The 27,218-nt window shown below is 35.1% G+C and overlaps 1 protein-coding gene across 1 annotated transcript in view; it reads right to left on the reverse strand.

Moving 5' to 3' along the window:
• The window catches only part of nbeaa (neurobeachin a), a 270,715-nt gene that overhangs the window by 144,525 nt on the left and 98,972 nt on the right, over nt 1–27,218 (reverse strand). Inside the window, exons 7-13 of the mRNA XM_041260057.1 lie at nt 26,007–26,130; nt 24,287–24,432; nt 18,935–19,132; nt 17,638–17,771; nt 16,028–16,136; nt 15,006–15,158; nt 12,897–13,065 (exon numbers count right to left, since the gene is read on the reverse strand). Coding sequence (XP_041115991.1) covers nt 12,897–13,065; nt 15,006–15,158; nt 16,028–16,136; nt 17,638–17,771; nt 18,935–19,132; nt 24,287–24,432; nt 26,007–26,130 — 1,033 coding nt within the window. The remainder of the gene's footprint in view (nt 1–12,896; nt 13,066–15,005; nt 15,159–16,027; nt 16,137–17,637; nt 17,772–18,934; nt 19,133–24,286; nt 24,433–26,006; nt 26,131–27,218) is intronic.

The following is a 27,218-nucleotide window of genomic DNA, read 5'->3' on the forward strand; positions in this document are numbered from 1 at the left end:
CATTTACATGATTATTTTGTTACGTTTTCTTTACGTGTTTTCCAGTTCCTTGTGCGATTGCTTTCCAGATATAATAGCATTGATAACTGCCTTCCAAACTCTTGAAAAGTGAAGCGAGTGTGAAACTGATAAAGCAAATTAAAAGGAAACGCAAACACGCTTTTAAAAACCGAACAAGCGTCAATTGCTAAAATCATGGTATGACCAGAGTGTCCACAATCAAGGAACAGGTGGCTTTGATTGGAATGAAAAATTGTTTTAGTTTAATAAGGTGAGATGTCTGTTGTCTACAATTTTTCCCATGCCAGCTTTTTTCACAGTAATTGGTATGTCTTGGAACAAAGCCTGATAGTAAATCTCAAATAGTCAATTCGACTGTCAGTCAATGCTCTTTGGAAGACCAGCAGTGCATGTTCAACACTTTCACTATTTGTGACACTGAAATGTTATGTCAGGTTTGCATACTGTGACATTTTCTCAAATGTATTTATAAATATATAAATCCATGAAAATATTTTTAAAAGCTACAGCAGTCTCATGAATAACCAAACTGTATTTTAGTCACAGAAAACTTTGTGAAAAAGGGCCACGAATACAGATTTCTTTCAATGGGCAGATTTTCTGAAATCAATAAAACCTTTTTAATAGTAGAAGAGCAGCAAGAGACAGCTTAGTTGCAGCTAAAGGTGCTGGAAAATTGTTATTCTCAGCAATTCCTCGCTAGTTTTGTATTGTTAAAATGGTTTGAATCCTTTCAGAAAATGTGCCTTTTCCCTTGCACTTATTTCTAATTCTTGATCTATTTTCCAATTTCTGCTGTCTTCACCTGGCAAAATAGGAACCAACGTTACATAAACAAGCACCAAACAGACACACACTTTTAAAAACACATGGCACACAAGTGCCACTATGAAGCCCTTAGATAATTACATCATCTGGACAGTTTAAAACAAAAAAAAAAAAAGTGATCTAATCTTATTTGACTATTATGCTCATTTTTGTCTATAAAGTGAGTGCTGTTGAAAGCTGTGATTTGACATGAAACATGAAGCAAACAAGGACTGACAGTGTTGGCAGCTATATCCTCCAAATACGAAATCCATCTTGCAAATAAATATATTAAATACTTGGGCATTGAAGTATACATTGTACATAGGAAGTGTCTGATCACGCTCTTTGGGAAAAATTATAAATCAAAGCACATATTTATAAAAGTCTGCTTACTCCAGGGTGGAATATAAATACAAACATTTACTTTATGTAATACTGTAGTGATATACATGCTAATGTAAGCTTAAAATAAGCAAAACATAAACAAATCATTTCCAATTATATACTCTCTTGACTTACCGTATTGTAAGAAATATCAAAACAGCTTTGCCATTTCCAAGCTGTGGATTCATTTGAGTTTTCTTAAATATTCCATATTCACCTGGTTTCATGACAACTTAACCACTGAATGTTACTGATCATATTTACAGGATACGGATTGCATTTGTTATTCTGGAGGCTGTACCCATATTCACAGGCCCCTCAATATATATATATAATCACACCATGATTTTAGCAATTGACGCTTGTTCGGTTTTTACATACACACACACAGTATAAACAACATCATAACTTTGACTGACTTGCGATTACATCTTGTATCTTTTATTGCAGTAAACATACTATTGCCTTGGGCTATACTAGTCTCTCTTCTGAAGTCAGTAAAATACACACATAATAAAGCGAATTCCAGATAAATAAGGGATACTTATTTTACAAGATTAAAAAATGAATAACAATCCATAATATCTATCATAGACAATTTACATTGTTTATGACTATGCTTCTACTGTAGTAATTGTATCTATATCTGTAGTATTATTACTTACATAGGACTAGCCTGCTTTGTTTCCCATGAAACTGTACACTCATTGGAAAATATGAACAAGGTCCACCGAGTCTTCAGAATATATCAAATATAATAATATTCGGATTTACTATTACAACGTTTAGACTTCGACAAAAGAAGTTTTCACAGGTTGAGTATGTGCACTGTGTCTACCGAGCTTGTGCTGCCTACCCGGGGGTTTCTGAAATCAAGATATTTCTCCTCCACAGGCTAAGTCCATAGTAAATCAGCACATCACCATCTCTGCTTAAACCTTCATTCCATAGCCCGTACACAAATATATATCAGAAAAAACTGAGGGAACACGAAGAATCATTAAAAAAAAAAAAAAAAAAAAAAAAAAAATCAGGTTCTTCATTATTTAAAATCCATGATGTCAAATCAGAGACCCGTAGAGACCTCGGGAAAATACATCAACGTTTCAGCGTTTAGCCTTTATCAAGACCATTAAGGTGATTCAAAACACAGTTACATTTATACTATATTTTTTGAATGGTAACTGTGACACTCCCCAATTAACAATTAAATGTAAATAAATTGTTTTACTTCTTCAGTTTTTCTCTTTTATACATTATTTTTACGTGTCCTCAATGCAAAATAGTTCAATACAAAAAATTTATTCAATTCAAAAAACACTTCATTCACAGAAGTCAAGACATTTCATTTTCTAATTAATCAACAGATCTGCACAATAAAACAAGTATCCATTTAATTATATTGTATACATTTTCTTTTGTACAGAATTTTTATTTAAAGTGAAAATTCAAAACAACAGTATTAACAGGGATAGAAAAAAGAAACTATCATCATACTTCAAATAACTATAAAAAAAAGGCTTAAATTCTAATTAATCGTTTAAGCCTTTTGGTTTCAAAGTCTCCAAAGTGTAAATCCAATATGTCTCTCTTTTTAGTAATTCTTTATCCAGATTACCTCCCCTTGTGGGAACAGTTACCTTCTCTATTCCCATAAATTGTAATGAGGAGACTGGGTGGGAGGATTCAACAAAATGTAAAGCTACAGGATAATTTGGATCGTTCCTTCTTCTCCAGAGTGCAAACCTGGTTAGAGATTTCCTTTAAAAACAAATATCCCTACCCATCGTAGCGACAAGAAGCAAATATCAAGGCTTGGCCTTTGAGGCATACTTTAAAATAATTTCCAGGGCACACAACTATAATAGTCACTTGACTGCTGTATTAGTGAGGTGTTCTGTCCCTTGGTGCACCGTCCCTGCTATTAAAAGTTTAACCGTTTTCCATTTGATTGCCCTTGCAGCTAATGCTACTGATCATGACTGATTACATTTTTGCGATTAGCTGAAATCTCTTTTGTTACATTCTAGTTTTGTAAAATCAATAAACAGAGTATGAAAATTTTCAGTCTATCCTGCTAACATAGTAACACACATTGAAGAGGGTCACATTTTTTTCAGAGTTGCGATGAGTATAAATACCATTATTCTTGTTCTTGTTTAGATTTATTTGGTATATCATTTTCTGTTTCAGTCATCAAATCCTGGAGTATTTTTACATATTTACATAAATAACACCTTAACTGTTTGTGGTTAGGACATAAAAAAAAGAGTATGCAACACTATACAAATAAACACACACAGATGTATTACTAAAAGCGAAGACGAGGTGGGCGAAGATTTTTGTGCCAGTGCCAAGGCAGAACAAAATAGCTTACAATAAAAATGCCACAGGACAAAGTGCATCCTGCAGTGCGTCTGTCAACACCCTACAGTGAGTGGGTGTGATGTATCACTTTAATAAAAAAAAAACAAGCAAAAAAAATCTTCACTGAACAAAATAGTCTTATTTGTGAACAAACTGAAGGCATTTCATTTAAAAAGCGTTCTTGGTCAAAAAAAATAAAACAGGCCTGTGATTTTGTATGAATACCAGCTTGAACTGAAGCTCACTGTATTTATACATTCAAAATGAATTTGAAAATGCCAAGACACATATTCATATGTTACTTGTGGCCAGTATTATGTTTTATTGAACTCTTGTTTATTTGTTGTACTTACTGGAATGTGTATCTCTTTTTGCTAGCTTTAATCATTAGAAAATATTTGGTTTGGACAAATAATTACTTACGGCTGTTATATATAGAACATACTGGAGTTCTAGAGAACATACGTACATAAACACATCCATATATATCTATGTACAAACACCCACCCATACATATAATGTGCATACATACAGCAACAAATACAAAATAAATATTATGCAGCAATAAAAGCAAGTATTTGACTATGAAACAACAGCTACTGAAGATTTCATACCAGCAAATATTGACAGAAGCTTTTTTGCTGGCAGCTTACAGCATTCATCTCAACTGGATTTGAGAAAGAATCTTGTTTCTGTTTATTTGTTGATACAGGGGAAAGACGAATCAATTAATATACAAGTGCTTTCTGTTATGATTTGGGGGCTTAATTATACCAATCACACAATCATTCAAGCTATTGCTCAACATTTCATAATTCGTAAATTACTACAATTCATCCAAGTCAGATTACGACAAAATTTGACTAAAATAAATGGGTTAATATTACACCATGCCCAGCATATACGAGAGCAGCAAATCTGTACAAGTACACTCATTGGAAAGCAATATTGCAGGTGCTAATGTCTTAAAATTGCATCTGCTTGTAAGGAAACTATCGATTGTGACATCTGGCCAATTGTTTTTTTTAAGATTTTACAACAGGCTTCAACCTGACTGGTTTGCTTGCAAATAATAATAATATATTTGGCTACGTCCTGAATAAGGCCTGTACAACACTTTTCATCTCAGATTTCATCTGTGTAAATTTAACTCCATTAACAACTTAAAATATCCCTGTATTTCCTCTGAGATGCAACAATTTGTATTACCCAAATTGTTTAACAAAAAAGGGCATTGGTCTGACTGATGCTATTTTTTCCCTCTTCTTGTCTTTGCTTTTCATCAAAGAAACTGGGAAGTTAAACCAGTCCCCTAGAGCATTTATAAAAAGGCACAGCAAACCGAACAGATGAAGAACAAGCTTAAAAACAAGCGTTTGCTCATCTTTTCTTTTGACTGTGGGATCCTTGGAGCTGAAAGCTAGTTTAACATTTTTTTCCCCTAGCTTTCTGCTTGTTTAAAGAAAAGTGGCACCTGTTTTGTGTTCCCTATTGGATTCTTGTTAAGCACCTCCCCGATTTCAAAGCAGTCAGTTCACTGTTAACAGCCTTAAAAACTCACTGATACCTTTTTACTTATTTACTTAACACTAGAACCGCCATGCGGGTAATAGTGATCCATTTTGCTGTTAAAATGTTAATTACTCTTCCATTGCAAGTCATATGTGTATGTCCGTTTTTGACTTTTCCTAAATATATGAATTAAATATCCTGACAGCGTTTGATAGCCAGAATCGCAAAAATGATTATAAACAGTTCTACCTAGAACCTCCACGTGGGTCAATGTGACCCAGGCATTGTAATACATGTCTTTTTTTTATGATAACGTAAGATATTCTATTATTTTTGTAAATGCAGCAAAAAGACACGCCCCCCCCCCCCCCCCCCCTTGCTCCTAGCACATGTCCTATTTATTTATTTATTTCAAGCCTTTGTTTGTAGACTGACTACGAGACAGAGATTGCTATGATTGTGGATTTGTCAAGATGCCAACTCAGTGAAAGCCTAGTTCCTTATTTTTCAATGTACCTGGGAGACAACAATCCTTTGTTTTGATGAACAAATGCAACTGGGAATATATCAGAAGGAAAAATTTAATCTTGAAAGTAGTCATTTTGATTGGAATACGGCAAGATGCACTCAGATGCATACACCAAACTGAAATGACAGGTAGGATAAAAACTTATGTGCCTAATATGAAACATATTTTATATATTCTTTTTTTTATATTACTTTTATAAAAAAAAAAAAAAAAAAACACATTTAGGTTTTACAGGTTTGTATGTACCAGTTTTCACAATAGTATTCAATGGAACTGTGTCTGTGTTTACAACACAGCTCCTGGATGCAGGCACAGAGCCAGCTGGCAGACGCGCACACTCCTCCATAGAGTACAATGCAGCCATCATACCAGCAGTAGTGCTATAATTTATTTTTATGTAGTATTAGAAAGAATGATTTCAGTTTTATAGTTTTGTTATTATGTTTTTTCACTGTTTGTAGTCGTACTGTATATGCACTCATTATAAAAATAAAGCATTTTATGTTTCATTTTCCATTTAAATACAGTGTTTCTACAATGCAAATGTTAGACATGATGTTCATGAATAAAACTTTTCAGTTGTATCCAATAGTATGTCTATCATTTTCATAATGAAGCAGTTTAAAAATGTATGGGCCAAAGTGACCCACGTGGCGGTTCTAGGTGGTTTGAAAATCCTGTGGTTCTAATGTTAAAATATCATTTTACAAAAATAAATAAATGCATAGATACATAAATCAATAAATAAGTGTCAGTTTGTATGTTTATATGTATGCCTGTCTGTCCACTGAGAACAAGGCTGAATAGATAATCTGGATTTAATTTTCCTAACCCTTAAGGACCGTGATCGTGTTAATACAATCATACTGAAGTGGGCTACTAGGACCGCGATCGTGTAAAGATGATAAAAAAAGCACTTCATTTTGTTGACTTACAGGGCCACAGTACTTTACAGTACAGGCTTGACACACATATCAATGGATAGGTTAGGGACTAACATTCACTTCATTTCACTTTTTTTGTGTGACCTCACCGAGAGGGACATTTAGTGTCTAAAGGGCAGAGACAGTTTACAGCAGCCTGCAGAGACAGAAGCAGAAACAAAACAACACAGTGACTTGTTTAGAGCTAAAAAAAAAATGGGGGAACATTGTAAATCTGATCTATTTGACAAATAATTTTGTTAGAACATTTATTCTGTCTCCTGTGTTTATATATGTTTTTTACAACACTTATAAAGATCAAGAAACTACTGGATATAAGCATATAGGGGATATATAAGCATATAATGAACTTATTACTTATGATAATGAAATGAGTAACTTATTTTATTTCTAAATATTTATTTTGAGAAAATAACTGAACGTAGTGCCATTATTGCTTATAAAGACCCTGAGAATAAACAAGTTTTCCATCCCACTGGAAAATGCTTGGTCCTGAAAACCCCTTTTTATAGTTTGACTAAATAAATACATTACAACAGTTTTTTTCACATTCAAACTGAATGTTTCCATGATGTCATGATACTGGAGGTAGCATCATTTAAGGTAATAATATTTTGAGATTGAATGGTAAATTGGATATGTGAAAATGATTTGTCTGGTTAAAATGGCCAGAAGTTTTATTGTAGCTGTGAAACAGTTAATTTGTAGGGGAAAACACTCGTAACAAAATCATAGAATTCAGCTGTGTAAAAGAAACTCAGTATACTGACTATACCCCATAAAAGCCATGTGACAGCATATTAGGTCAGGGATCAATATCAAGATCTAAAACACACAGCATGCAGTGTTTAAATAGCCCTGCAAATATATAGTGCCACAAACTGAAATGGCCTCCAGGATAGGAGAGGCTCCAATGCTGTGGTGGCAGCAGATTTGTAACACAGTATCAATCATAATTCAGGTTATTCTTCTAAAAGAGGTTTTACTATCAATACGACCTCTTGCTTAAATATAAATGAGAGACTGTTATTGTACCCATTCAAGCAACTCAGAATTCAGCTAATGTTTTAAAATTAAAATGTATTTATACACACAACAGTGTAGAAAGGAACCAACAGCAGAAAACAGGGTTCATCAATGAGGTATACTGGCCTTGTGTGTTCTTCCATAAGACTGTTTGTATTAAATTTTTTCATCAATGAAGCTGTCGTTTCTGATCAATTCTTATCTGAGCCAACTGAACAGATTCTGTTGTTCCACAAGACTGCACATGATAGCTAGCAGATGAAATCTTAAGTATTAATCAATATTACTGATAATGATCGGACATTTATGCTAATACTAGATCGGTATCCTGGTAACAGCATACTGTGCTTGGAAGTTTGTTGCTGGTGAACACAGCCACAGAGATCTTAAAATCTGTTTTAGGCCTCTGTATAGCAGCCCATTCAACAATTCAATAGTACCACATTTAAAAACGGTTACGGTATTCATTTTTGTTATTCATACATGTGTTTGCTGTGGGACACAATTAAAACTCTAAGTCAATAAAAGCAAAACAATGGCTAATACTGTACATTAGAACAGGAACAGGTACATATTCAACCCTGGAGAGGGTGGCCTTTATTAATAATACTATGCTTGGCAAGCGATAGGTAGTGGGAGCAGAGTAGAGGGGAGCAACAACATTTTCCCCATTTCATTATTAAAAAGGATTTGTTATACAGGATACCAAAAAATGAGCAGGAAGCAACCCACCCATCGTTATATTGCTCCTCACTGTACTGCAGATTCAGATATATCGCGGTCCTGGAGTTGGCTCCCCATTCTTATTGTCTAACTGTGCATGCTTTAGCTGCAATACACATAAGCAAATTCACTTAGAATTACTGTTCCTTTTATTTCGTACTGCACATCACAAACTGTTATCTTATACACACGCAATGCATAATAACACAAACCAAATTAAATATCTACTTGCTGACATAGTATTTATTTTAGCCAACGAGGTGTTCACGTGTGACTGTAATGCACTAGCGTCACAGGGCAGTGACGTCAGCTCCCTAGCAACAAGCTTCCTATGTTGGGAATGGTTTCTTTCAATGCAGCAGGTTTGTGCATTTGAGAAAGGAGAGGAAGACTCATGAAATTAACTGAAGTCTTAAGTACTCCGCAGCAGGAATTAAAATGGTGTGCTGCTTTTTATACGACAATTGAGAAAAAGTGAGTTCCACAGAGGCTTTATATTGGACACTGATGACCCTGATAAAACAAGGGAGTGGTTGTACAGTATTTGTTAGCCTATTTGTTTTTCTATGGGTCTGTAGCTATATTGCGGCCCTTGATATATAGCGGATTTATACTGGACCCCGACACCCGCGATAAATCGAGTTGGTGGTGTACTTGAACAATTGGTAGTTCCACAGTCTCTTAAACGGGTTGTTTTACAATTAAGCCGTAGTCATTTGAGGTTGGAGAAAAAGCAAAGAGAATTGTACAAATATTTTATTGTCCTGGGTAACATGAAGAATCAGACAATTTGTACTTCTTGCTTTGTAGCAATTAACTGCCCCAAAACCCAATGTTAGAGCCCCACTCGTTCGTTACCCATCAAAGGAGGTGCTTTTCGAAACGATCACAATTGACATAGTTGGTCCAATCGAAAAATCCGCTAGAGGGTACCAATACATTCTGGTGATATTGGATTATGCCACCAGATACTCTGAGGGAGTGTCAAAGTTGACCACTGATTTGAACCACTGAGTTGGTTCAAATACTTCCCCGAGTGGGAATACCTTGGATATTCTAACAGACCAGGGATCTTACTTTGTTTCTAACCTCATGAGAGATCTGTGCAAGCTCATAAAGATCAAGGCTCTTAGAGCCTCGGATTACCATCCCCAAACAGATGGGTTAGTCGAGCGCTTTAATAAGACACTGAAAGCCATGCTTAAGAAAGTGATTTCTCGATGACAGCATACCTGGTATCTGATGTCTCTCACACATACAGCTTCCTTTTAGTTTACAAACAATACCAAATGCCCTATGCCCTCTACCTCCTGGGGGAGATCTGCCCCTAGTCCTACTGCGTCAGAGGCATTAGTCTGCAGGGTAAAAAGGCTCAGTTTACTTATTCATTTATTTCAGTTTTAGGGCCAATTTAAAAACCTGTCCAGTCTTGAATGTGCACAGTATGCCTCTTAATAATAATAATAATAATAATAATAATAATAATAATAATAATAATAATAATTATTATTATTATTATTATTATTATTATTATTATTATTATTATTATTATTATTAATAATAATAATAAATAATAATAATAATAATAATAATAGCAAAGGTGCATATATTCAAAATTGCAGCACATATTGTTAACAAATAAATATGATGTGACAGGACATCTGCAGTTTAAGAGCGAATGTGCATGTTTACTTACAAATAAGAAATAAACAAAGGTATGAGCTGTGTATGTTGAACTGTTACTTCACGATGATTTTCTAGGTTTTTATCTTTTTGTACCATTAGTATTATTATATAATAAACTGCTACTACATTTTAAACCTACCTTGTTGTGGCTGAGGATGTTTTGTGTGTTCAGCGTAATTCCTCGACCTTATAATTAAAAAGGATTATGTTGAGGTCTTAATGTGAATGAATACTGAGATTATTTAATAGATAATTTTATTTAATCAGTGATCTAATATGGTAATGGTCATATAGCCTAGTATTCATTCAGGTTAATTAATACACAGAATTTTTAAATATTCCATTAGATTATTATTTATTATTTCATTTGATTATTAAACAAATTAACGTGATTAGCCCACACACACAATTTACATGGGCAGGGCTTCTGTCCTGCTGCTTTAATTAGAGATGTAGATTTTCAAGTTTTCAAGATTCTCTAAGTTGTTGTCAGCATTTATTTTTCTAGATGAAATAATTCCAATTACAAATAAAAAATAACTTCAGACTACTAGCAAACCACTAAATTAAATGGCTGGGTTGTTTATATCTGGTTTGGTAACATTATTAGGTACCTTGTTCTTAATGAAAAAGTGCCAATCACTATGTTGAGTAAACATTGAGAAACTACTATTAGTGTCAGAAGAAACTGAACTCTATTCACCTCCTAATCGTATTTTACTAACCAACTACGCACAAAAACAACTGAGCAATTTGAAAAATCAAGATGACACTGAACTTCTACTCAGGGTGGTATATGTGGGTTAGGTTAATCAGACTTGATATATACTAATTCTATTTTACACTGACAACAGCATCATGTATGAATCATACTGTTTTTTTAAATTTTTTATATACAACAAATCCTTTTGCGCTTTCTTTTTTTTAATTCTAGGTAAATAATCATCAATGTTCATGGTAAAAACCAATCAATGCTCATGTTCAACTTGTCACTGCTTACAAGAAATCCTTAACACTATGAAGCTCTAGTCAATAGAGAACAGACATACTGTAATTTTAATTACAGTCTCACCAAGTTTAATTTTTAGGTGTGAACTATATTCAGAGCATGTAAATTCAATCTAACCTTGGTTCATGTAGGAAAATTAAATCTCCCTCCTGATTTGCTTTGTATTAATGTTGCCGCTGAAGTAAAAATTGACTCCTTCCATGAAAGCACTTTTTCGCAACTCTGCTTCGAAGTCTCAACTTACCAATCGATCACTGCCAGCCGATGTTAAGTGAAAGCAAAGACTGACTCCCTGGAATTGTCAGTGTGTAAAACCACAATGATGGGTAATTAACACATTTCTTGAAACTACAATGGTAGCTATGAATTGTGCACCTCACATCTGGAGACCAAAACTGGGTTGAACAATTACTGTAGGAATATGTATAGTAGTACATTTTTATTTTAGGTCGTACAGTTATAATTTCTGTGTGCAATACACACTGAGGTACGTATTGGATTATAGTAACATGATTTCCTAATTTTAAAAGGTAGACGGGTGTTTATTGCTTACATTCAGACCGTTTTTCTTCTTCACGGAGCAGCACTGATAACAGACAACCCTCTAAGCTATCTGATTAAACTTGTTTACTTACTTTCTTTAAAATCTGGAATCTCAGTTAAAAGATTAACATGAATAATACATGAATGAGATTTGAATGAAATAAAAAGATGTGTTACCTGAACTCACTTCTGGATTCAAAACTAAATTTAAAAATATATATATAAACAAAGGTTGAAATATCCAGCAAGTTTAATATTAGACATGTACTGAAGCCAAAATCACGTCTGACCTAGCATGCACAGATCAAACCTACTCGTGGAAGGGAAATGGTTTCTAAACAATGCCAGGGACTGCCATTTTTTATTTAAAATAGTAGTAATCACTTTGAAATTGGTACATTCCTGATAATTAACTTGTGGCACAGACAGATTTTGCATAGATTAAAACTTGAATAAATAAATACCAATCTCTTGTGTTACCTTTGCAATGGTTCAATTATAGTTAGGTGTCGAAAACCTGCAAATCTAAAATAAGAATCAAAGAAAACAAACGTGTATACAAAATTGTTTTCCATTTCCCAACTGTTTCCCCTTAAAACTGTGTTCAACCAAAGTGGTCTATCTAAGTTGGCTCCAAATGGCCCTCTGTTTTCAGAATGTCCACATACAAGGAAAAACATGCAATGATTGCAAAAGGCAGGACCCTCCGAGCAAAGTGAAATCAGCTATGACTCCCTGCTCCACAGAGAATAGATTTGTGCAGTGCCGTCACTCTATGACAAACATTCTTGAGCAAATCAGGCGGGAAGAAAATAAAACACTGATTCAGCACTGTCAGGAACACTCACACAATCTAATTTTTTTAAACCAGGAAAAAGTCAAAGCAGAACAAATCGAAAGAAAAAACAACGACAAAGAAGTTCAACGGCACTTCTCGTTTCTGCCATTACTTTTTGCATCTGATTATTATTATTATTCCACAGAACAAAAATGTCACAAATTTTTCTACCTCTCCTTCAAATAAAAAAAAAAAACACGGTCCACCTCCTCAGAAGTGGCACTAATATGACTACTCTGCTACACTGTCTTCAGTAATAAAGGCAACTGTCTTCAGATATGACAAGCACAGCTCGTGGTTCTAGGGGGAATGCACTATCACAGCACAAAACTAACACTTATTCCAAATGACGTATTTTCAAAACTAACAAATGCTTTCTGACTTTACCATAGTTAACCCTTTGATTTCCAGTACTGTTCCTAAACATCAGTTCAATCTGCAGGACTATTATAGACAACTTCTGGTATGTGACAGCATACTTCATTCAACCTTAGAAGTACTCACCTAACCCTTTGGGAGTGATACCACTGCTGTCCACTGGGTTGATCGCCCAGTAGTAATATTTGAGGGTGTGCATCAGCTGCAGGACTGTGCCTACTCTGCGGATGGTAGTGTAAATGGTGGCTGTGCCAATGAACTCAGCAGATAAATAGGTATACAGAGACAGCTGGACCTGCACAGAAAAAATCAAAATCATCAGTTTTTAATAAATCAGGTTAGACAGATATGTTAGTCACATAATACCCTGCCTAGAATAAATGCCCAATCTAGTTTAATCAAACTCTTAAGATATAATGGTTCCTAAGATCAAGATGTAGCCAAAAATGCATCAGACATATTTATGGGTGCTTCCACCCTTTGTTGGACAATAAAAAATGGTTTCTGTAATTCAATTTATAGAATTTATAGACCTAGGTCTTCCTTATTTCAATGATTAGTTTAAATAAAATGTGTCAATCGTTTCTTTTTCAAAAGGATGTGGATTTTAAAAGTTGTCAAGTAAATTATAATTCTGTGGAATATATATCCTGTCCTGGCTGTTGGAGTCAGAGACAATCAGGTTGCATCTCTCAGTTTATGGGACAGGTTTTTCCTGACACAGGTACACTGTGTAATGCAGTTAGTCATACTGTTCAATAAGGCCCCTCCAGATTTGAGCTGCCGAATATATCATTACCAATATGGTATTATTGCTTATTTCAACACTGTGGACACGTAACTAAGTCATAATGATCTTTTTTTTTCTCATATGTAGACAGTGGAGCCACTGATATCCCAGCTTTTGCCAAAAGTCATAACATATAGTTATGACAATTCTGGAGCAGCAAACTGGGGTTTACTGTATAGTAGTAACAGAAATAAATTGAGTTCAAGGAAAGAAAACAGGAAAATAAAAAGAATTACTGACAATGGGGTATATTTTCAAAGCATCTATGCCAGTTGCTTAGTAAAAAAAGTCATGCAAATGCTACAAAACAAGAGAAAAAAAACTTAAGTGCATAATTATCCAGTTATTTATAGGGTGCTAATTTTGTAAAATAAATGGAACTTTCCCAATTCATAGATTGGAAATAACACCACATTTAGATACAACTCAACTGCAAATAAAAACCACATCACTGGGAAAAAAACCTGGCAAAGTCACCTCATTTTAATAACAAGGAGGCAGGGTCTCGTACTTTGCTGTTTTCCTAACAACAAGGAATTAGTATAGACGAAAGCAGTTTGAAGCAGTGTATGTGTCTGTGTTGCCCGCCCCCCAGGTACAGTGCAGTCACTAATCAACCAAATTGTTCATTCAAGCTATTTTAAACTATCTGGCTATTAAAGCATTGCTATCCGGTTGATTAAGTTCCTAGGTTCCCTGCTCCATTAAAACTGCATGTCGGCAACTATTTTCCAAAAACATTTAAAATGGAGGAACATGCTGCGGGAGGCTAAAAGCACAGCAGATTGTCTAGTAATATTTCCATCAGTAAAACATACTCCTGGGACACTCAGAAGCAGTTCAGGGGAAAATATTGTACACTTCCTTTTGAACTACAGAGCATCCATCTCTAATCGCTAAATTACATTTTACTGCCTGGTTTTTAGTGTCAAGGAATGCAAAGGGTTCACAATGTGAAACAGAATATACAAATTATTAATCTACATGATTCACTTTCCCTTTCTGTTGAATATGCAGGCTTTAGTTAAGGCTTATTTCATTGCCTCATAAAGATACCTCAACTTTAACTTGACAGGTTGAGTTCAGAAAGTGATAGCGTGATCTCAGTGCAGTGCAAACATGAAGAAAAATTACAATTAACAATACATGAAAGTGTACATGTATAAACTACAACTGGGTACAAACTGGATGCATCACACAAGTTTAGTGGTTAACGTATGCATGCATTTTATCTGTCTCTGCAGTGAGTGCATAAGTATATGTTACACAGGAAGACACACACACAAATAGGCATAGTCAGATTCATTAAAACAGTTTAAATAGTTTCTACTATCTTGTTTTCTCAAGACAGAACAATCTGCATATTGCAACTGCTGAGTCAAAATAATATGAAAAATAATTAACTTCACTTTCCATCACATTCATTATTCATAGTCTTTCCTCACCTTTGCAGGAGTGTGAATCCAGATGGCTGCGTTAAACAGGATGTGGTCACACAGTTGCTTTAATAATGGTGCTCCATGTGTCAAACCATCGAGGTATTTTGCAAAGGACAGAAATTGCTCTAGGACAGCACGGGTTATGTGAATTCTTGATGACTGGATAGAAAGGGCACAAATTAAACAAGATCATCATATTAAACACACCAGGGCTCCACTTGACCGCTATCAGAAGAAAAGATTTAAAGATTGAATATTATGAGGACAAATTACTAAATAAGTTCTAGAAATGGTCACATGGCCACTTTTTTTCTGTAAAATTGTGCATTCACCACAGAGGCAGAAAAAAATATATGATGGACAACAATGTTCTATAACAGGGTAGGCAACACAGTCTTTGAATTGCATTCTCCAACAAGTGTAATTAGTAAATGGTCAGACGTTTAATTTAATAATTATGTACAGTACATGATTTGAACAAAAAACCTTGACTGGAGGTGCCAAGGTTGCCTCTCCGTGCCCTTAGCATACCAAACGCAGCATTTCCAAAGACATACTATAGTCAAAACCTTTAAACACTGCATCTCTGCAGATCATGGTTTTTAAGTTAACATTTGAGACTTTAAACTCAGTAAAAAAAGAGTTGCTGCCAACTAGCAAAATAATATAACTCAAACAGGTTACTTTTCAGGATTCATTCTATAATCAATCACTGAATTGGGAGCAATGAAGCACATTCTTTGACCTTGTATTAGTTTGAGCCTGGCTAACAAATTATTTCCAGCAACCAAATATAAGTGTTGCTATTTTTCAATGTCACCTTATCAAATACATAGTGAATTTTCAGACACAGTATAGTCAGCCAAATATTACAGTTTCCCTACAAGTACCATTATTCACTGTACTATGGCCCCTACAAGATGATTTATTATGCCTAACAACCAAATGATATTCAGTGCTATGTCTGAGAATTCAGCTAGCACTACTGTACAAACATTGTATTTACTGTATGATGTTTCACAGCCTACCTTTTCCAAGAGATAGCCAATCACCAAGAACCCTTTTCCACCCAACATTTGTTCTTGCATGGCTACTGAACTCTTTAACAGCTCAACCAGAAACGCCAAAAGGGTTGCACTAAAAACACAAAACCAACTTAATTAAAATCAATACACTGCAGAAAAACATAATAGAGGTTGTGACAATATATATATATATATATATATATATATATATATATATATATATATATATATATATATATATATATATATATAATGTGGCTATGGAATGTATTTGGACACCAATTTTGGCTTGTGTGCTTGGGGGTGGGATATGTGTTGACTGCTTTACCCCACTGAGGCCACTAAGTGGGGTAAAACAGTAAACAGCAGGGGGTGGGTCATATATTGGCTTTTAACCCCAATCATACTCCTTCATAACATATTGATATCCTTGAATAGAAAATCAACTTCTCTTGAAAGAAAGCTACATATTTTAATAAGCAAGGCATCCAACAGTGCTGTGGCACCCCTAATGTTTACAAATGCTGCACCATTCTTGTAAGATACCACTGCAGAAACCAATTTCTTTGAACAGCAGGAATTCAGTATAGGATAATTCAGTATGCCTTGCATAATAAAAGAAAGTGTAAATAAAGAAACTGTGCTGACTGTCTGGTTCTGCAGGAAGAGGGCAGCGACCCGTAAGATCCACCTGTCAGTCATGGCAATGACACGGATAGGTGGGACGAGGGTGTGTGGTCTCTCCCTCTCTCTGAGTGGTTGGGAAGCAGACCTTGTGGGGGATAGCTGGGCCTATAAAATAACGCTCTGTTTTTCCCTCAGGTCAGCCCTATAGGATGACAAACGAGCGAGCGGAAGCTCTATTTCCGGACCGAGAACGAAAACAAAACAAAAAATATATATAGGGGAAGCGGAGAAACCGTAGGCAGGTCCCAAAAGTATAGACCGTAGTCTAAGGGAACAGTGGAGTGTAGGACGGAGACACGGACCATGCGGGTAGCGACGGTCAGGAAAACGCTGCAGAGTGCAGCACCTTTATTTTGTAGTTGTGTAAGAAGTGTTTTGTTTTCATTATTATTTTGAGCACTTGTATGTGCACTGGACCCTACACAGCGTTACCAATACCAGTGTAGGGTCCAGTGCACATACAAGTGCACTGGACCCTACACCAAGTCCTGTTTACTGCTGTCAGTATTCAGGCCACGGACAACAGCGCCCTCTGCAGGTAAAAATAAATCAGTGAGCCTGAACAGCGTTACAAATAAAGTTTTGTCTCCTGTGTGTCAGTGAATTGCCCACCACCCTTCCACAGTAACTATAACACAGTCTAGCCTGTTGTTGAACCTCATCCCTTGCACAGTGTAATCAGCAACACTGAGAAGGCAAGCTTTCAGTAATGTCATGTTAAAATAGAAAGAGCATGTCTGTGCATAACGTTTACATGCTAGCAAAGCCAATCACCACACGAAGCGCTGATACCTGTTCCGACATAGTCTATAGGCTCATCAATACAATACATTTATTTGTTTATGTGTGTATTTATTTAATTTTAGTTTCACTTGATTTTTTAAACCCTTCACTTTCATAATCATATAAACAAGGCTCTCACTTACCAGACTGTAGTTTCCACTTGACTGTCGTTTTGTTGACGGTAGTCCAGCTGAGCAAACAGTGGGAAGAGAACCTGAATCCCCCCAATTGAATGGATTGCACTATGGATTGAATGAGTCACTATAGCCTTCACATCCTGTTAGCAAGAAGCATAAAGCATCCAATGTAAATGTATGCTGGAAATCATTTATAAAGATTTATGGACAGTACATACAAAGCAAAGCGTGCAAGAATAATAAATTACAATTTAAGAATTAACAAACCGTGTTGGACTATCTATGACAAACAGAAAACCACACAAATATGGGTGCTCACAAAAAGTACATGTGTCTGATTCTGATGTAGGGACAAACCCCTAACACAAGGGTAAAAAGCAATTGCCCCTGATTTTGATGAAAAAACATGGCGTAAACGGGAGCAAACTGCCTTTTCGTTGCAGTCCGATTCTGGTGACATTCTTTGCCCCATCCTTGTCTGTCTGGTTAGTGATCAAGATAACTTTCGTGGTGTGGCCTCATTTGCATGTTAGCTTTCAGCGATTTCGATGATGACACCGACGGGAGTGACAGAGTTTCAAATTAACCAGGTAAGGGGAAGTTTATTTGAAACGCAGGCACTGCTGATCCCAATAAAAGGGGATAGCAAGTTGTGAAGACACGAGAGAGCAAGTGAGAAAAAAATGATTTTCCTATATATATATATATATATATATATATATATATATATATATATATATATATATATATATATATATATATTTCTTATATTTTAAAATAAACAGTACATAATACAGCTGTGCAAACTGTGATGTGGAACATCCATTAAGTTTAGGGCTGCTCTGAAAAATAGACATAGTCTATGTATTTAAAAAAAAAAAAGTGAACAAAGCCACGTTCCAAATCACAGTTCTTCAGATACATCTTAAATAAGCTCTATCACAAAGTCTAGAAGTATAACAGTAATGTTTATGTATAGAATATAACCCTGCAGTCACATATGACAAAATTGTTCAATGAATGTAAATGTTTCTAAATACTGCTTTTTTTGCTCATCAAAATCACAGCAGAGGTTTTCTTAGGGAATCAGTTGCTCCTAATTTGGTAGCAGCTTCTGACTCCCACCTTTTCTTCATTGGTCAGCACTATCAGAATTCCGCCAGTGCCCAGCTAAAACTTCCTTCAAAAATCACATGAAGGGGGCAGCACAATCCAGCGCAAACATAAAGCACTTTGCCCTTATATCTGAAAGTCTGTCCCAATTTGTTACTGATTTTCTGTTTTGAAAGCATCTGATACAAACCTGAAGCATGAGAGCATGGGGTGAGTGTACAAAAATGGAAGGGTTTTCCTTTGGTGAGGACTCAAGACAGAGCTGAGCATCTGTAGCCTTGGCGTTGTAGGTAAAAGCTATACTGCTAGCAAGCTTTCCATCATAAAGAACTTGCTTGTGATGTTCTGCCAGGTGAATGTCGCTTTCTGACTTGAATTTAAATGTACTCTGGAAAACATAGGAAGAAAAACAAACGATTAGTGTTCAGTTGTTTCTGGTTTCCTGAACTAAAAGTAGCTTGTTCTGAAATTGTCAAATTAAATACAGCTGTCATAATGTAGTCTAACTCCACAGGTGATGTTTTTTTTTAGATTCCATGTTACACTCCATTCACTTGGCTGCTTTTCAAAGATGAACTTGATGGTACCCAGTCCCCAAGTTCCAATCAAGGAGGCAATACAGCCAGTCAACAGCCAGCCATGTGCTTTCAGAATGCATCACGGAATGAAGGAGGCAATGTTTTTATCATCATTTTTTATCATTTTGTTTTCCACTTTCTTTTCAACCATGATGCTTCTAGTCAAAAATTGAAGCACTCTATGCAGGCAGTCTTTTACTACTATTGTCTGTCTACCCAAAACAATCGTTAACAATACACTAATACCTATGAACTTACCATGATTTCTGTGGTAAAAACTTAACCACTGGGTTGGGTTTTGTCTTAGTTTACTATAAGGGCCATTACCAGGTTTAAATCCAGTTGTTCATTATTTGTATTTTAATCTCCAGTACAATCAAGTTGAAATCCTGTTTATCAGTATGTCAGATAGTGAATGTCAAAAGTCAGTCATAAATAATTTATATTGGAAAAATGTCCCATAATTATAACACACTGGGTAGAGTAACACAAAAAGAAAAATAAACAAACAAAAAGAACAACGCAGACTGAATTGCAAATGTGTGTTTTATGATCCCATTCTTTACAAATAATGCATAAACTGTGAAAGTAAATTACAGAATAAATTAAACTATTCGGTGAGGTTAATGCAAAGGATGAGCACATCAGTGTAATCAAAGTCAAGCTTTACAAGTTCAAAAAAAAAGCTATTTAGCGATTCAATGAATGGCTACATTTTGCTTGACAACAATGTAGCTTGTGAACAATGAGGACTGCTCCTCAGTCTTCTGTCTCCAATTAAAAACTACCAGAATTGCCTGCTTATGAAAGACAAAGTCATCTCAAACAGGTCTGTCAAAACAGTTTCTAACAAGAGTACCTTTTACTGCTGTTTTAAAATTTAAATGTTTGACACATTTTTATTACATTTCCTATACAGTATTAACAAGTACTTGATAATGAGATTTTCTTCTTGTGAAAACTACAGGACAACTGCTGTCAGGTCTCATTAGGATAAATAATACTTATGTAACTGTTCCACATTATAAAACACAATCAGTAGTTTCCTATGGGGGCAGTGACTCTATCCACATAATACAAGCAATAACAACAATTAAAAAAGAACTATTTGGCATAGCCTTTCCGGTCGTGAATGTTTGTTATCCTGAGAGCTGCTTTCTGTCACTGTTCTGACTAGCTGGCTCACGTATTCCTTCTCATACATGCACATGTATAAGATAGCAGTCCGGCTGCATAAACTTGTGTGCAAACCTGGTAAATATAAAAACCAAAGCTTTAAAAACATGTTCTCACTTTGAATACAACAGTCATACAGGTGCATTGTTTAGCTGTTGATCTTTTTGTTTTCTAGGCTATACTTAGGTGAAAAAACTAAGCTTGATAGAAGAACAGCGATCCCGTAGTTAGCTGGTTACCAAAGGTTCCGAAAGGTTTTGTCTGTTTAGGCAAAGTGGCTATCTCATTCACAATGGAAAAAAGGAATGCATTTCAACAACTGGCCCATCACTGAAAAAAATATAGATTTGTTTTTTAACTCAAAGATTATTAAATAAAAGGCTTAAATGAGACAATGCCTTTTTTGGTCACTGCTAAGGAAGGTAAGGCTATACATTATTATGTATAGCCAGTGCTTGCTGGATTGTCAGTTGCATAAGGTGTGCCAAATTCAAGTGCTATTTCTAATATTTCTGTACTTGGCTACTTTCACTGAGCCACACAGTATACAGGATAAAGTAAAAAAAAAAAAAAAAAAAAAAAAAAAAAATGTCTGACTGGCCTTGAGGTAGCAGTCATTTTAGAAAAAAAGATGTTTTATATCTGTAGGACATAACCTTATATATAAAGTCAATTTTAACTAGAAAGTTTTCTTTTTCTTTATTTTTATAATACTTGGTTTCGACCTTGACATCATGGAACCAATCCATGCTATTTAACTCTCCTGAATTGTCTTTGATATGACCTTGTCATTTACAAGCATGCTTTAGTTTTCCTTCAGCTTGATGTGAATATTTGAATATAATAAGATATCATATCAGGTTAATTTAAAAACTATCCAGATGTCAACAAACCATACAAATCACTATCTTTGTGACTCATTTTACAGTGTCAAAGTCAGATTTATTCAGGAGAATTAAATAACTTTTTAGGGTGTTAGGGTCTAGCAGGCTGGGGCTGTCTACATTGTTCTATTTTGTGAAAACATAAATCGAGGTAAAAGTCTCTGACATTAATTTGGATTAGACTCAATTTACAGTTTATTGCATTTCGAAGGACCTGTCACCTTTTCTGTAACAACTTTCCTAAATTTAACTTTCACAAATGCTAATGACTATAAATCATGACGCAAACTACAGCTTCTTAGCTTAGATAAAGGCAGATGTTAAAAGTTCATTCTTTTTGTTTTCTTACAGTAAGTATACCAGAAGACAAATGACAGAATGACCTGTTGAGAATCATGTATTTTTTTTTAAATAATGCTTCAAGAGTTCTTAAGTAAGTCTGCTTAAACCAATCTTTAACATCAATAACCGCATACTATATTTTATTGGCTAATAACAATAATGACATTACATTTAACTTGTAAATCTACACCTAACCTAACCAATTAAACCAGAAGGTAAGCATTTACAATGAATTCCATAGCAATTAATGAGCAATTAAAGATCAATCACATGATAATTTTGGTTACATTTAAAATATTGGAGTCAAAGGAAAACAGTGTTTGCTGATTGATTGCTGAGAAGGAGACACATGGCTTTAGTGGGTTTGAGTCGCTCCTACTGTATTTGTCTTCTCTGTAAACAATTGCTACTTTTCCTAACCCTTTTCAGCATGTATTATGTGACTGAAAACAGCATTTATACAACAGCATTTGCCTGATGTTTTCTTCAATATTTGCAAGAAAACAATAACATTAAATGTTATGTTTCCCATAATTTGTGCATCTTATAGGAAGATATGTGATCTACTTCATCAAATTCATATTAGGTATGATTTATTTATTGAGTATACAATCATCACAACTGCTTCTTCCACTCTATAACATAATGGAGAAAATCAAACACAATATAACATTCTGTTTTTTTTTTTTGGTTTTGTTTTTTTTAAATAAAGATTATTGTACATACATGTAAAAGGGTACCTATCTGGGAGTAACCTATTGTTCAGAAAAGATGTTTACATACCCACTATAATAAGAAAATTTAAAAAATGACATATTGAGATCAGAGATGCTTTTAGGAATCACTCAGTCTTGTAAATTATGAATAAACTGTTGGGATAAGTAGCAATATAATATTCACAGTAAGTATTAAGAGAACACATTATACAAAGACATTTCTGTATTTGTGGTTCTCAACCAGTGACCTGGGAGAGCAATTACCCCCCATCACCACTTAAAGTGCCAACTCCTTATTTTAATGCTACTGTGATTAACTTACTGTAGTTTATTTAAGCAATGATTTGTGAAGTGTATAAAAGATAAACATCCTGTACTTTAGTAATGGACTGTTTACTTCAGAGTTTTTTCCAGTACAAACCATCGTTATTAAAAAAAAAAAAAAAAAAGCATGCCTTCTTCAAAAAACAATTTTATACACCATTGAATTCACTTGAAATGTCACATGGGAAGGACATATGCGCTCTTGAGGTGCCACTTGAAAAATGACAATTTTTATCTTTCTATTAAAATCTCTTTTAAAGCCTTTCCCAAGTATTTGACACTATATTATTGATATAAATCTAACTGGAAATACTCTGCGGTGTAATAATATATATATATATATAATACAGTTTCAGAAACAGTGATGTCAAACCACAAATCGCTTATCGAATACAACACATTATATTGTCATATAGATCACTTCTAAAATGTGTTTTATACATTCATAAGGGTTGCTGTCATCAGTGTTTTCTGATTCAAACTGAAAAAGAAAATACCCTCAGACATAGCATTGTGGGGAACAGGTCCTTATACACTATAAAGAGTGAGAACACCTGCTCTGCAGAATACCTTCTGCCCTGGCCTGTTTTTAATCACCTGTATCCTAGTAATGCGAGGTATGAATTGGTCTCAACTATTTTGATTGACAAATGGGAACACTGCTCCGTTCCTATGCTCATGTCAAAAGCAGCAGCAGTTGTGAATTGACAAATCAAGCGAATGGCAGGAAATAAAGTCACTCATGTAATGCTCCAAAGGTGCCTCAGGCAAAGGACATTAATATTAATGTATTCAGTCTAACACAACCTGCTAAGAGAAATTAGCATTCCCTTTGAGCATCACTAACCAGGTTGCAAAATAAAATGGCATGTAGGAATAAACTTAAACTTATTAGGCCTCTGTGTAAAAATGCAGTTATTCAAGAATATTCTCAGTGTAAGGCTGCAGCCAAACTGCACTACGAGATAATTGCAAGCACAAGCAACATCTAAACATTCCACAAAGGAGATTCTAAATATCCTGGGGGTCCAAGTCTAACTAATAAAACATTTTGGAGATACAGTTACATTGTTAGAATTCCACAGCCTGCTGCAAACAAAAAATACCTACTACTCGATGTGATGGAATCAGCCAAACTGAACTGATGATGTACAGTAAGAAGTGTTGTGAGTTAGACAGAAGCCATTTTGAGGGCTGATGTCAAGGGCAATGAAACCGTATTAGACTCTGTATGGTTTGGGCTACAAAATATTTCAAGCAACTGGAACGACATGTGCCTTGTCATTGTGTATAAGGCTCACGTAAGTAAATGTAGAGGGCAGCAGATTTGATGAGGTTTTGGATATCAACTTGCATGTGACTTTACTTTCATCCACAGCATTAGTACCTAAAAGAGCACATATCATATCTACTCTGCAGTTTGTTTATGATATCAATAGTTTTGAAATTCTTTGATGAATCATTTAACCAGAAGTATTTCTCAATGCGCCAATTTCTTTTATAGTTATGACCTTAAACATACCTTGTACCCAGGTCCGAGTTGATGTATTGCAAATATCTGTGCTGGATTGAGTGCTTCACTGAACACGTAAACTGCTCCTAGCTGACCACAGAACACTCTATTAGCATCAGCAGTCTCAGAAGAACCCAGGAAGCATTTATCCAACTCTGCATTTATCATAGGCAATCAAAAAAAAAAAAAAAAAAACAGGTCATATATATTTATAGCATACACCCAGAAAATGACAAAGCTATTAGAGCAGGCAATTCAGAATAACAACTGTTCAACATCAGAAACTTATTTGAACTACTACAGGCAATTATAAACTCCATGTATGCTATTAGCAAATCAGATTGCGAGTAGAGAGGTCATTACCCTATTTAGATGTCCTTTGAGACAACTAAGCTAGCTTGAGAATCCTGGAGTACTCACTATTAGGTCAAACAAAGTCCTCATAGACCCAGAACATTCCTTTTTTAAAAACAATTTTTAGACTACCAGTATTTAAAGTCTCAGAGCCTGCCTATGTGTAATGTCTTGGGCGCAAAAAAAGGAATCATATTTTAAAAAAACAACTGCAATCAAGGCCACTTGAGGGCTGGGGTTGAGAAACATGGCCCTATCAGCAATTGTCAAAGAAATTAATGTTGAATTATAAACCACTTCATTCTCATCCACCAGTCACCAAGCTCGCATGGTAAAGGATCACTGAAATGGAACATTCAGATACAATCGTAAGTATATACTGTCCACATTCAGTGAAATTAAGTCTGCAACTGCAGATCGAGGGATATGAGAAATGGTATACAGTCTTCTCAGGAGAAACCTGTGTCAGCTTCTCGTAAATCCTCGTAAATCTCACACACACACACACACACACACACACACACACACACACACACATTGCCCTAAGCTACTTTTATACTTTATCACCAAACTGTAACTCAGTTCATTTTGAAATACTATATGGCAATTTTAAGAGCATCTCTCTGACTTTATATAAGAAAGCCATGAATAATTACAGTCCAACATTGTAGTATGTTTATATATACAGTGGGTCTCAAAAGTATTCACCCCCCTTGGACTTTTCCACATTTTATTGTGTTATAACATGGAATCAAAATTGATTTAATTAGGAGTTTTTTTCCCCACTGATCAACACAAAAAAACTCCATAATGTCAAAGTGAAAAATAAAATCTACAAATTGTTCTAAATTAATGACAGATATAAAACAAAAAATAACTGATTGCATAAGTATTCACCCCCTTTGCTATGACACACCTAAATAAGCTCTGGTGCAACCTATTGGCTTAAAAACAAAAATGTCAGTGTCCTGGAGTGTCCCAGTCAAAGCCTGGACCTCAATCCAATTAAAAATATGTGGAAAGAGTTGAAAATTGCTGTTTACCAAAGGTCCCCATCCAACTTGATGGAGCTTGAGCAATTATGCAATCAATTATTTTCTGTTTTATATTTGTAATTAATTTAGAACAATTTGTAGATTTTATTTTTCACTTTGACATTCTGGACTTTTTTGTGTTGATCAGTGGCAAAAACTCCTAATTAAATCCATTCTGATTCCATGTTGTAACACAATAAAATGTGGAAAAGTCCAAGGGGGTGAATACTTTTGAGAGCCACTGTATATCAATCAATCTTTATTTTATATAGCACCTTTCACAGTGGCCCACCATCACAAAGCACTTTAATATATACATTGCTGACAAAGAGTTAAAATACTTACGTCATTGGTGTTAACATGCCAGGCCATGTCACCATAGGAAACTAGCTGTCCATTTACATAACACCGAATTTCACTGTTTCTCCAGCGGTTGTAAATGTGAACGATGCTGATCATATACCACTGAAAAAAGAAAGGGTTATAAAATCACCAGCAATTATTCAGCTTATGTCACCAACCTGTGATTTACTGATGTACACGTTAACAAAAGAAAAGTCCTCTCACTTCGTGTGTGCACTTACAATTTTACAGATTTCATGCACATATGTGTATATATCATTTTTGTTCACTTTGTTATCTTAAGGGCTGTGATTATCCTTGCAGCCATTTAATAAGTGCTAGCCAAGCACAAGAAAAATATTGTCTAAATTTCATTACAAAAATCACTTCGAACCCATCAGTATGTCATGGACTGGGGAAAATGATCTAAAACCACTGCTATTCAATTTGAATGCATTCAGGCACAACATTTTGTTCAACGTTACATTAAACAAGTGCTACAAAATCAAGCAGGCTTACATATAGTTTTTTTTTTTTCCTCTGAACGAAAACCACTTGAAACACCTTCTGTAAAACTGTCAATACCACGTAAGGCCACCATGGGCAGCCAGGATGGCAGTGATTCAACATGCTACTGGAATTCTAAAGGGATACACAACCATTCCACAATGATTACTGGCTTGTTTCCTTCTGAGAAATCTGCAGAGAAGTGTGTTCTCCAGAATGACCCATAGTCATCTCTTTTGAAACTTCCACTCATGGATACGAAAGAATCTGACACCTGAGTGCATGCTACCAAAGTCTTGCTAATCCTGATTGAAACTCACATGGAGGGAGCTATTACACAGAACAGAATTCCCAACATATACGTGTAAAATGAGACATTTCATAAATGAAGATGGCAAATAAAACCTAAAAGAACTACATTAATCACTTCAACAGTTTCTGTGATGTTACGTTATATTTTCTGTAAAGCAAAACACAATTGTGGAGAATATGACTACATCAAAAGGACTTCCGTCTGCTGTAATAAAATGAACTGTTGCAAAAATAAAAACTGAACCAACGACAGTACTACCGAAACCTGAGTCTGCAGCGGCCAGTCACGGGTAGTTTGCAAAGCCTGATTCCGATGCCTAAAAAAAAGTCTGTCAAAAATTCAGGGCATGTCATAATTTAGAAAAGGAAAATAAAACTATTTTTAAATAAAT

The sequence above is a fragment of the Polyodon spathula genome, chromosome 9, assembly GCF_017654505.1.
Source record: "Polyodon spathula isolate WHYD16114869_AA chromosome 9, ASM1765450v1, whole genome shotgun sequence".
Lineage (NCBI taxonomy): Eukaryota > Metazoa > Chordata > Actinopteri > Acipenseriformes > Polyodontidae > Polyodon > Polyodon spathula.